General features: G+C 39.7%; 1 protein-coding gene across 1 annotated transcript in view; it reads left to right on the top strand.

Annotated features, from left to right (window-relative positions):
- Positions 1-12,996, top strand: part of kiaa0586 (KIAA0586 ortholog) — a 551,477-nt gene that overhangs the window by 476,310 nt on the left and 62,171 nt on the right. The window contains exons 28-29 of the mRNA XM_072267986.1: positions 4,204-4,387; positions 11,855-11,985. Coding sequence (XP_072124087.1) covers positions 4,204-4,387; positions 11,855-11,985 — 315 coding nt within the window. The remainder of the gene's footprint in view (positions 1-4,203; positions 4,388-11,854; positions 11,986-12,996) is intronic.

Here is a 12,996-nt window from a genome sequence, read left to right as displayed (position 1 = left end):
AAGGAAGTGAGGACTGGACTCTGTTTACCTCACTCTGCAGGTTTCTCATCTCAAACCTAAACAGTCCACAACTTCTTCAAAGACTTTGCAGGAAGGGGAGACCACTTTCCTATATCCAAACTGTCAAGCCCTGTATAAATTTTCACATTTCAAATGGATTTCCTCTCATTTTTCTAAACATGAATATGTCTAGTCTACTCAATCTCCTCATTCAGTGTACCTACAGTCCATGGAATCAATCCCATGAACTTTCACTTCAAGAACAGCCATTCTTAGCGAAGGAGACTAAAACTGTACTTCAGCTGCATTGTCTGCAAGTGCAGCAAAAGGTCTGTCTTTCTGGACCTAAACTCTAAAAATGAATCCTAATAGCTTGTTTCATCTATATGTTGGCTTTAAGTGACTTGTGTCAAAATACATCTAAGTTTGTTTTTGAGCATCAGCACCACCCAGTGTCACATTTAAAATATGATTTTTTTTCCAGCTTGTACACTCAAGTAGTTAACTTAATACTCTTTTTTTCACATTACATACTACTTTGTTCTTCACCATTCGCTCAGTTTGTTCATATAATCCTCAAAACCTCTTTACACCCTCCCTTGTACTCACAATCTCACCTGGTTTAATATCATCAGCACACTTGGAAATATAACATATAGTCCGTTCAGCGTGATCATTGATACAAACTGCGAATAGCTGGTAGGCACACAGGTGCTGATACCCATAATGCCCACAAGCCTCTGCCTGCCATCTGATAAGGATCCATTTATTCACGATCTTTGTTCTTTTTTCATTCAGTAGGCAACTCTCAGTCCATGAGAATATATTATCCCCAATTCCATCCAATCCAATAGTGCAAGATTTCCAAAATCTTAAATACATCATATTGCCTTCATCCTCCTTATCTATACAACTAATCACATCATCAGACTGAGTAGACTAATCGAGCATAATTTTCGTTTCGTAAATCCTTGCCAATTCTGAGTAATCCTATGATTCTTTTCAAGGTATTCTGTTCCTATGTCCTCTGTGTTTTCTCTCCTAATGATAAGTTAACAGATAGATACTTACATGAAATTATGGAGTTGCTCTTGCTACCCCCAGTTGAAACAGAACCTATTGAAGAATATAGAATTAGGAAGATGACAACTGAAGCATTCAATGTCTCTTTGAACACCTCTTTCAAAATTCTGGGTCATGAGTTGTCAAACCATTGCCTTTCAACTTCACTAACTATTCAGAGTGATTTTTTCTGGCAAATACTTAATACCTTCAATTCCTTAGTATTGCTAGACTTTTGATTCTTTAATAATTCTGGGAGGTCTTTTTGCAATTTCTTTCATGAACTATGTGGCCTTTCCATGTCAACCATACATATGTTTGTGGTATTGTGTACGTTGTTAACAGTAAGTGCCCAAACCAAGTTACTTCATTGTATTAGTAATGCATAATATCATTAAGTTAACATCATTGCAAATTGTACTTGATTCAGGAGCAAAGTTAATTCATATAAATGGCATCGAATGACTAAATTACGGAAGAAATACAATTCTAAATACCAATATAGTGCATTGGGAGTTAATCTGAATTATAATCTTGGAAGTATAAATAAACAATTCAAATAGATTTGCAATAAATTGTTTTCTTTGGATAGATTTTAGCCGCTGATATATTTCCACCACCACATTGTTTGATCTGTGTATTTTGTGTGTACTTATAATTTACAAAACTGTCTGGAGATCACCCATTTCATAAACAACAGGAATTCTGCAGATGCTGGAAATTTAAGCAACACACATCAAAGTTGCTGGTGAACGCAGCAGGCCAGGCAGCATCTGTAGGAAGAGGTGCAGTCAACGTTTCAGGCTGAGACCCTTCGTCAGGAGACCCGACACAGACTGGGAGACCGCTTTGCTGAACATCTACGCTCTGTCCGCCAGAGAAAGCAGGATCTCCCAGTGGCCACACATTTTAATTCCACATCCCATTCCCATTCTGACATGTCTATCCGCGGCCTCCTCTACTGTAAAGATGAAGCCACACTCAGGTTGGAGGAACAACACCTTATATTCCGTCTGGGTAGCCTCCAACCTGATGACATGAACATCGACTTCTCTAACTTCCGCTAAGGCCCCACCTCCCCCTCGTACCCCATCTGTTACTTATTTTTATGCACACATTCTTTCTCTCACTCTCCTTTTTCTCCCTCTGTCCCTCTGAATATACCTCTTGCCCATCCTCTGGGTCTCCCCCACCTTGTCTTTCTTCCCGGACCTCCTGTCCCATGATCCTCTCGTATCCCCTTTTGCCTATCACCTGTCCAGCTCTTGGCTCCATCCCTCCCCCTCCTGTCTTCTCCTATCATTTTGGATCTCCCCCTCCCCCTCCAACTTTCAAATCCCTTACTCACTCTTCCTTCAGTTAGTCCTGACGAAGGGTCTCGGCCTGAAACGTCGACTGCACCTCTTCCTACAGATGCTGCCTGGCCTGCTGCGTTCACCAGCAACTTTGATGTGTGTTACCCATTTCATAAAACTTGTCAAAGAGCACATTAAGAATGATTAAATGCTGAGTTCGCACATTTTGTGCATCATAATAATTTCTCAATGACCTGTAACTTAAAAATTTTGGCCTGGTGTGTGATCATTGCTGTGCTCTAAATCCAGATATTGCTCCGACAATTGCCCTGTAAAAATATTAAGAAGTATGTGAAGCCTCATTTATAGTGGTACATTAGTAGCGTAGTGATTAGTGTGACGCTATTACAGCTTGGAACATCGGAGCTCGGAGTTCAGTCCCAGAGTCTTCTGTAAGAAAATTTGTACGTTCTTCATGTGTGCACAAAGGTTTCTTCCAGGTGCTTCAGTTTGCTCCCACACTCCAAAGGTGTGCTGTTTAGTAGGTTAATTGGTCATTGTAAATTGACCTGTGATTAGTCTAGGGTTAAATCAGTGGGTTGCTGGGCAGCGTGGCTTGGTGGACCAGAAGGGCCTGTTCCGTGCTGTATCTCTAAATTAAAACGTGTAATGTAGACTAGGAGCAGTACATGACTTATCTCTGCCGTACAGCGAGGACATAATCGTCTTATGTGACTGAGTGATATCTCTGGCAAATTTTATGTTTGCTCTTGGGATATTGAAGGTGATATGTGTTTTTATCAAATAATGACAAATTTAATATGTAGTTACAAAAGGTATCAATTTTTAGTCACAAGAGGTACTGCAGGTGCTGGAAATCTAGAGCATACACACAATGTGCTGGAGAAACTCAGCAGGTCAGGTAACATCTATGGATGGGAGTAAACGGTCAACGTTTCAGGCCGAGACCCAACATCAGGACTGGAATTTTTAGAGTTTTTTCAGGTGTTTCCATTGTCAATGACAGTCAAACTGTAGCCAGCTGCATTTTCTTCAGAGAAGTGACTATGTTATCAGATCAGTGTAATTTATTCTACATAGTATTGGTGTGGGCGTTTAATACTTCTATTATTAACCAGGGAGAACAGCTATAAATGATCTTAAACTATGATAAAATGATCAGACATTTAGAAACTGTTGGAAAACAACAATAATTAAAAACAAATTTTAACAATGATAAAATAAATTCAATATTTAACAAACATAATTTAATAATTGAATGGCCTAGTAATACAGGTATGCATCTAAGGTGATAAGGGGGAAGTTCAAAGGAGATGTGCAGTGCTGTTTTTTAATACTGAAAGTGATGAGTACCTGGAATACACTGCCAGGGTTAGTGGTGGAGGCAGATACAATAGTGGCATTTAAAAAGCTCTTAGATAGGCACATGAATGTGAGGAAAGGAGGGATATGGATCCTGTGTAAACAAAAGGTATTAGGTATCATTTGCTTAATTAGTTCATAGATTGAAGAGCCTGTTTTCATGCTGTACTGGGTTAACTTCTATGTTCTAATACAATGCAGATGTTTTTTTTCTGTGGTTAAACTGTATTACTCTGACAGTGCAAATAGGAATTTATGTTATGAGCTGTATATGAACATCTGATAATGATAAAATAATCCGTTTTAGAAATGTTTCATGCCCACCATAAATGATGCAGTGTGAACTATTAATATGAAACTCAACACTTTATATCTATGGTTACTGAGGCTGTTACATTGTGCTTCGGTTTATTATTTCCCCTTCAAGATTTTACTTGTGTGTTATTTTCTTTTTGTCACTTAGAACTCTGATAATGATAGCAGCACAGGACAGATTAGTGAAGGCCAAATGCCCAGACTTACGAAAGCAGCAGAAAGCATCCTGATTGGACAGCCACAAAACATCAATTGCTTCTCAATAAATAATTACGTAAAAATGCCACAAGCAAGACGCTCACCATCACCTGGGCAATTCAATACTCAAACAGGTAATCAGTGCAAACTAGCTATTTTTTGAATATGGTCATTTGGAAAAAGTAAATTCTGTTCTACTTATCTATTGTCTGGCATGCATCAAAACTGTGTTTTGTTTATTTCTTCGAGCTTCGGAGTTCAATAAACAAGATATCTTTTCTCATTTGGATACTGATTGGAGCTGAGTACATTGGTAGAAATGATTTCTCCATTGTAATTTTACCCCTACTTTACTACACTTGTTTGACATCTCTTAGTGCATCCTAGCTAGAAGGTATGCCTAGTAACCCAGAGTAAGGCACTGTTCTTTGCCAGTTTGTATATGAAAATTGTGCCTTAGTTTGTTTTTGTATTACTACGTATTCAGTAAGGAAGTAACAGACAAGGTTAAATGCTTTTGACAACTTTCACCATTCTCTTCTCTTGAAATCACTAATAGATTACCTTGAAACCTCCAGTAGATTCCATGTATAATCTCAGGAGGTGCAGGCAAAACACTCAGTGACCACTTTATTAGTTATAATAGAAGTCATAGAACACTACAGTACAGAACCAGGCCTTTCAGCCTATCTAGTTTGTGCCAAAACATTAATCTACCTAATCCCATCGATCTGCACCCAAACCATAACCCTTCATACCCTTCTCATTCATACACCCTTCCAAATTTATCTTAAATGTTGAAATCAACCCCACATCCACCACTTGTGCTAGCAGCTTGTTCCACGCTTTAACCACCCTCTTAAGAAGTTCCCCCTCCCTCATGTTCCCCCTTAAACATTTCACCTTTCATCCTTAACCCATGACCTCAAGTTGTAAACTCAAATAACCTCAGTGGAAAAAGTTATTTTGCATTTACCCTATCTATACCCCTCATAATTTCAAATAGCTCTGTCAATCTCTTATCAATTTTCTACATTCCAGAGTATAAAGTCCTAGCCTATTCAAGCTTTCATTCTAACCCAGGTCCAGAAATCCTGGTGATTTTCTTGTAAATTTTTGCTCCACTCTTTCAATCTTATTTACATCTTTCCTATTGGTAAATACTCAAAACTGCACACAATATTCCAAATTAGGCCTCACTGATGTCTTATACAACTTCAACATAGCATCCCAACTCCTGTAATCAATACATTGATTTATGAAGGCCAATAAGCCAAAAGATTTCTTTATGACCCTATTCACCTGTGACACACCTTTCAACGAATTATGGATCTATAATCCCAGATCACTCTGTTCTTCTGCACTCCTTAGTGCCCTCAAACTCATTGTGTAAAACCTACTCTGGTTGGTCCTCCCAAATTGCAACACCTCACGCTTATCTACATTAAATTCCATCTGCATTTTCTAGCCCATTTTCCCAGCTAGTCCAGAGCCTGCTGCAAGCTTTGATACTCCTCCTCACTGTCCACTCCCCCCTCCCCCGCCATCTTGGTGTCATATGCAAATTTGCTGATCCAGTTTACCACAGGTTGTTGATATAGATGGCATGAAGGGATATGGGGAGAAGGCAGGACATTTGGGCTGAAAGGAAAATTGGATCAGCCATGATGAAGGCTTGATGGGCCAAATGGCCTAATTGGGCTCCTATATCTTATGGTCTTAAGGTTATAGATGAAAAGCAACAATAGATCCAGCATCGATCCCAGTGGCATATCACTAATCGCAGGCCTCCATTCAGAGAGGCAACCTTCTACAGCCACTCTCTGGCTTCTTCCGCAGAGTCAATGTGAGATCCAATTTGCTAGCTCATCTTGAATGCCAAGTGACTGTACCTTCTTGACCAACTTCCCATGAGGGACCTTGTCAATGGCCTTGCTATGGTCCATGTAGGCAACATCCATTGCCTTACCTGATCAACCTTCCTAGTGACTTCCTTGAAAAATTCTAAAAAATGAGTTAGATACAACTTACCATATGCAAAGCTGTGCTAACTATCCCTAATCAATCCCTGTTTATCCAAATACTGAAATATCCATTCCCACTACTGATGTCAGACTCACCAACTTTTAATTTCCTGGCTTATTTGTAGAGCTTTCCTTAAACAATGGAACAATTTTAGCTGTTCTCTAATACCCCAGCACCTCACTCATGGCGAAGGATGTTTTAAATTTTGCTGCTAGGGCCCCTGCAATTTCTGCACTAGCCTCTCACAGGGTCCACGTTGTCAGGCCCTGGGGATTTATTCAAGCTAATTTGCCTCAATTCAGCAAGTACCTCCTCCTCTGAAATCCGTATAGGGTACTTCACCCTGCTACTGCATTGCCTCAAACCTATCGTCTCTGTGTCCGTCTTCAGAGTAAATACAGATGCATAAAAGCTGGGCCTCAATATCTCTCGAAAACCCAAGGCTCCCTAAAGCTGTTGTCCTTGCCTTTTATTCTGACAGGAACATACTAACCCTGTACTCTCAAAATTTCACTTTTGAAGGCCTCCCACTTATCAGTTACATCCTTGCCAGAAAACAGCCTGTCCCAATCCATTTGATGTCATCAAAATTGGCCTTACTCCAATTTGGAATCTCAACCCAAGGACCAGACCTTTCCTTTTCCATAATTACCTTGAAGTTGGTGGCATTATGATCACTGGATGCAAAGTGTTCTTCTGCACAAACTTCTGTCACCTTCCCTGTCTTATTCCCTAATTGGAGATCTAATGTCACCACTCCCTCTAGCTGGGACTTCTATGTACTGATGAAGGAAACTTTCCTGAACACATTTGACAAATTCTTTCCCTTCCAGCCCTTTTACAGTTTGGGAGTCCCAGTCAATATGTGAAAAGCTGAAATTACCTACTATCACAACCCTATGTTTCTTGCTATAGTCTGCGATCTCTCTACAAATTTGCTCCTCTAAATCCCATGGACTGTTAGGTGGTCTATAATACAATCCCATTAACGTGATCATACTTTTCTTATTTCTCAGTTCTACCCATAAAGCCTTAATAAATGAGCTTTCCAGTCTGCCCTGATTGAGCACTACCAAGACAATTTCCCTGACTAGTAATGCCACCCCTCCCCCTTTAACCCCTCCCATCTACCCTGTATAAAACAATGGAACCCTGAATTTTTAACTGCCAGTTCCACCCCTCCTGCAACCAAGTCTCACTAATGGTGTTCTTCTGATTGTCATAATTCCACATGCTGATCCATGGTCCAAGCTCATCCACCTTTCCTGCAATACTCCTTGCATTGAAATACAGTATATGCAACTCAGAACATTAGTCTCAGCATGCTTGACCTTTTGATTCCTGACCTTGTATGTAGGTTTAACAACATCTTTCTCCACAACCACTCCTCCATCTGTTCTGGCGCTCTGGATCCCATCCCCGTGCAACTCAACTAACCTGCCTGTGCAACACGCGCAAAACAGTGCAAACCATCCGTTCTGTAAAGAATCCAATCTTCCCTAGAAGAGTGTCCAATGATGCGAAAATCTGAAGCCCTCCATCCCGCACCAACTCCTTAGCCACATGTTAAACTGTATGACCTTCCAATTTTTGGTGTCATTAACACATGACATGGGTAGCAATCCTGAGATTACAACCCTGGAGGTCCTACACTTTAAATTAGCATCTAACTTCCTGAACTTACTTTGCAGAACTTTGTCACCCATCCTTCCCATGTCATTGGTACCGACATGGACCATGACCTCTGGCTGTTCACAAACACTTAAACTCTACTTAAACTCTAAATTGGGCCACTTCTCAGCCCACTTCTGCTTCCTATCGATGTCTCTCTGCAATCTTTGACAATCCTCTGCACTATCTACAACACCACCAACCTTTGTGTCATCTGCAAACTTGCCAACCCACCCTTCTACCCCCACATCCAGGTCGTTAATAAAAATCACGAAAAGTAGAGGTCCCAGAACAGATCCTTGTGGGACACCACTAGTCACAATCCTCCAATCTGAATGTACTCCCTCCACCACAATCCTCTGCCTTCTGCAGGCAAGCCAATTCTGAATCCACCTGGCCAAACTTCCCTGGATCCCATGCCTTCTAACTTTCTGAATAAGCCTACTGTGTGGAACTTTGTCAAATGCCTTACTAAAATCCATATAGATCACATCCAGAGATCACATCCAATTTAAATTTGTATTTGTAAGTTACACCTTACCATTTTCACTGTATGTGTTCAGCTCATTGAGGAAACTGTCATACTCGGTTCCAATAATTAATGCATTTGTGTTATCTAACACGCTTGACATCAGTCTAAACTCTCTTGTGACCATCAATCCTGACAATGCCAGCAATGTCAACACACAAAGGAGGTATGAGAAACTTAGCAAAACAGGTCAACCTAAAAATCCATTTATGGAAAAAGCCTTAGTGGAGTATATTTATTGGAAGGAAAGAAGATTAAATTCAAAAATGATCCAACCACCTTCCTCCCCTCCCACCAACTCGCATGTTATAGAGTAGATGTCCTGGGTCCTTTCCCAAAGGAAAGTATATTGCACATTGCAAGTAAGAGGACATTGTAGCTGCATTTTAAACTGCATTTGTCATAAAGTTACTGGCTCTGCTGTTTTCAAAGAGCAATATATCAAACTACTGGCTATAGACACTTGTTTAAGGTCTGAGGGGTATGTCTTTAAGAACTAACAGAATCAGTAAATGCAAGGATGTGTTACGTGGTCTTCAAGGCCAGCAGCATGGTATGAAAACCATTCAAGTTGACTGCTGAACTCCATCGGGAATTCCTCAGGTACGCTGAGAGATGGGTAAATTGTATGTATGACAGTTGAAACTACTTACAAAATAGCTGCTGACCATCCCTTTGGTAGTTCTGTCCAATTGCTTTAAACATGTTAGAGAATTTTCACAGCAGCACTTGACTTTAAGAGAGTCAAGAGAGGATAAAAACTGTTCTTATGTTGTAAAGCAGATTATTAAATGCCCACTATACCTGTGGAAATTCCTGTTTTTGTAACAAAGTTATTCACTTCTTATTGTAAAATAGGATTTATAATAGCCCAATATGATTCTTCAACTAACCATAGTCCGTGCCCAAACATGTGTAACTTACACAGTGCAGTTAAAGCTAATTAGATATATCACGGAGGAAATTTGTTACAATAATAGTGGGACTGAGGCTTTATTAAGCTGTCTTCTGCAATGTGAGTTATGGAATTTCTTTGATCAGGAATGTTTCAAAACTTCTGATGGGTAATTACACTGATCTTATGAAAAGCTATGCATGCTAAAATTTCTGGAATCTAATCAGCATGGCATAACATTAAAATCTAATTATGGCCATTGAAAATCACTAAGCAATTTGGATAGAAGAAAATGAGGATCGAATACAATCAAGATTCTAAAAGTGATTATTTTGGTTAATAATGTGCCAAAAATAAAGTTTGATGCTGTGAAGCAATTGTCCTTGCATGTTTTCAAAAGTAAATTTATGGAAATGTTTCTCTTTTCAGATAGGTATTTTGAAAATATTGAGTTCAAATAATGACAATGAAAAGAGGCTATAAAATACAAGAAATAGTGACATTAGGATGTCCTGTGCCTCAAGTCCCGATATAGAAATCTAAAGATGTAGGAAAATGACCTCTAAGGTCTCTTCTATTTCATCAAGGCAAAGCTAAGGGGGCTTTGGTTTATACAACTTGAGAATAGCTCAAAAAATTTAATTCATGATCAGTAATCTGTCATTGTAAAACTGATCCATTTTTGGCAACGTGCATATTTTCTCAAAAGAAAACAGCATAAGTATTACATAATAGCTGCACCAACCCTACCAATAAATTCATGGCCTGTTTGCTTTTCTTTCCAAGCTATGTCCTTTCCAATGTATTTTTAATGAACTTATGATGCCAGAGCAAATGTTGACTAAAATTTGATGCACATTTTAATCATGCCTCCTATATTAGTACAGATGTTGCTTCATGTTTGCAGTAATAAATTTTTGTCCAACGTATTGTAGTAAAAAATGCGTTCATTAACAGCACTAATTAAGGCGATTGTTAATCTGCTTTAAATTCAGTTGTAGCTTTGCTAATAGTGAATTCTGGTTAATTGGGTCATCAGTTATTCAGGGCAGCTGCTTATTTGGGACAACTTTTAAAAAACAAAAAATCAATTGAGAAAATAGTTGGGATCCCCTTGGTTTTGTTTGGAATACTATGCTACTTAATTGGGGCAGGACATGTTGCCAAACAGTTTCTAACTAGTGTTAAACGTGTGCACTTGTATGGCCGTAGACATCACATTATGTGTAGAATGAACAGTTTTTAAATAGCATCAGTTGCTTACATTTGTATTCAAAAAGGAGTGATTTTTTATCACTGATAGTTGGCGGGAAATAAGTAGTAAGACATTTCAGAACTGTTTTGCTTACTGCATTTTCAAGCATTCAGGCTTGGAATTGTTTGTAACAACCAGGACTGAAATGACATTATATCACTACTCCAACAAGTTAGGAACTTTGAAGATTTGGAGGATGCAATCGTGAAGTGTATTATGTGAAGGCAGTCATTATCTACTCTGGGTGTCTGCACTGATCTTGTTCATTTACATTCAATCAAAAGAAGATGCATTAGATGAATTTCTCTGTCAAAAACTTTTAGGCACTAATACAGTTTTACAGTATTGTAGTTTTCTAATTTGTTCTGTATTTCATTTAAATACATAATTTGTTGCTCAGTTAAACAGTCTTTTGTATACCTTTTTAACTATTTCCATGAAACTTGGGCTAATTGGGACGGCTGCTTAAGGAAGCTGGGGCAGCAGGCTGAGGGTAGCAGACACCAACAGAATCAACAAACTCATTCGTAAGGCCAGTGATGATGTGGGGATGGAACTGGACTCTCTCACGGTGGTGTCTGAAAAGAGGATGCTGTCCAAGTTGCGTGCCATCTTGGACAATGTCTCCCATCCACTACATAATGTACTGGTTGGGCACAGGAGTACATTCAGCCAGAGACTCATTCCACCGAGATGCAATACAGAGTGTCATAGGAGGTCATTCCTGCCTGTGGCCATCAGACTTTACAACTCCTCCCTTGGAGGGTCAGACACCCTGAGCCAATAGGCTGGTCCTGCACTTGTTTCCTGGCATAATTTAAATATTATTATTTAATTTTTATGGTTTTATATTGCTATATTTATACTCTATTCTTGGTTGGTGCAACTGTAACATTTGTATTCAAAAAGGAGTGATTTTCCTTGGGATCAATAAAGTATGACTATGACTATGACTATGACTATGACTTAAACGGGCCAAAATTACTGGTCCCGATGTGTCCCAATTAACTGTAATTGGCAACAAACCATTGTAAGTTAGACTGCTACATCTCCAATCTTCGGTAAGAATTTATGTCGCAATTTGTTAGAATAACAGCAGATGTGGGTAGTTTGGGAGATGCAGGATTTGTTACTAATTCAGCAATCCAGTATTTCATCACACAGTATGCTATATGATTTTTGATACTTTGAATTATTTTTATAGTACGAGTGGTTCTTTTTTTTAGAAAAGAATGGAAGAGAGTCTGAAGCCAGCTATGGACCTCTGACCTTGGGGGATCTTGAAGTATACCCAGTCTCGGCACAACAGGTGAAAGTTGTGCCCTGGAAGACTCTTGTGGTGGGCAATCAGGGACAGGTAACGATCCAAGAAGCCTTAAGCCTCTTATTCCTGTTGTAATTGGATATTTAAACAAGAATTAAGTATTATTTGGAGCAATTTGAAAGTCATTCAGAGATTTAGGATTTAATGTACTTTCAGCATACAATGAACAGGCAAAATTTAAATAACACTGTGAAATGTTAGCAAACAACAGGAATTCTGCAGATGCTGGAAATTCAAGCAACACACATCAAAGTTGCTGGTGAACGCAGCAGGCCAGGCAACATCTGTAGGAAGAGGTGCAGTCGACGTTTCAGGCCAAGACCCTTCGTCAGGACTAACTGAAGGAAGAGTGAGTAAGGGATTTGAAAGTTGGAGGGGGAGGGGGAGATCCAAAATGATAGGAGAAGACAGGAGGGGGAGGGATGGAGCCAAGAGCTGGACAGGTGATAGGCAAAAGGGGATACGAGAGGATCATGGGACAGGAGGTCCGGGAAGAAATATACCTCTTGCCCATCCTCTGGGTCCCCCCCCCCTTGTCTTTCTTCCCGGACCTCCTGTCCCATGATCCTCTCGTATCCCTTTTGCCAATCACCTGTCCAGCTCTTGGCTCCATCCCTCCCCCTCCTGTCTTCTCCTATCATTTTGGATCTCCCCCTCCCCCTCCCACTTTCAAATCCCTTACTCACTCTTCCTTCAGTTAGTCCTGACGAAGGGTCTCGGCCTGAAATGTCGACTGTACCTCTTCCTAGAGGTGCTGCCTGGCCTGCTGCGTTCACCAGCAACTTTGATGTGTATTGCGTGAAATGTTAGCAAATGCTTTTCTCTCTTAACCTTGATTGTGCATTTTATGGTGGCTAAAAATTCTAAATAGACCGGAATAAGAAACAGAAAGACATTGAAAGTTAGAGCTGGGTGGGGGTGGGGGGGTTGCTACAAAATATCCTATCTGACATGATTTTTATTAATTTGTTTTGTGGACATGGATGACTTCTATAATAAAATTTTATTGTAACACAAAAACTTACAGAAACTTCATTTCCGATG

Source organism: Mobula birostris, chromosome 1 (assembly GCF_030028105.1).
Source record: "Mobula birostris isolate sMobBir1 chromosome 1, sMobBir1.hap1, whole genome shotgun sequence".
Classification (NCBI taxonomy): domain Eukaryota; kingdom Metazoa; phylum Chordata; class Chondrichthyes; order Myliobatiformes; family Myliobatidae; genus Mobula; species Mobula birostris.
This window is presented reverse-complemented; position numbering and strand designations above follow the sequence as displayed.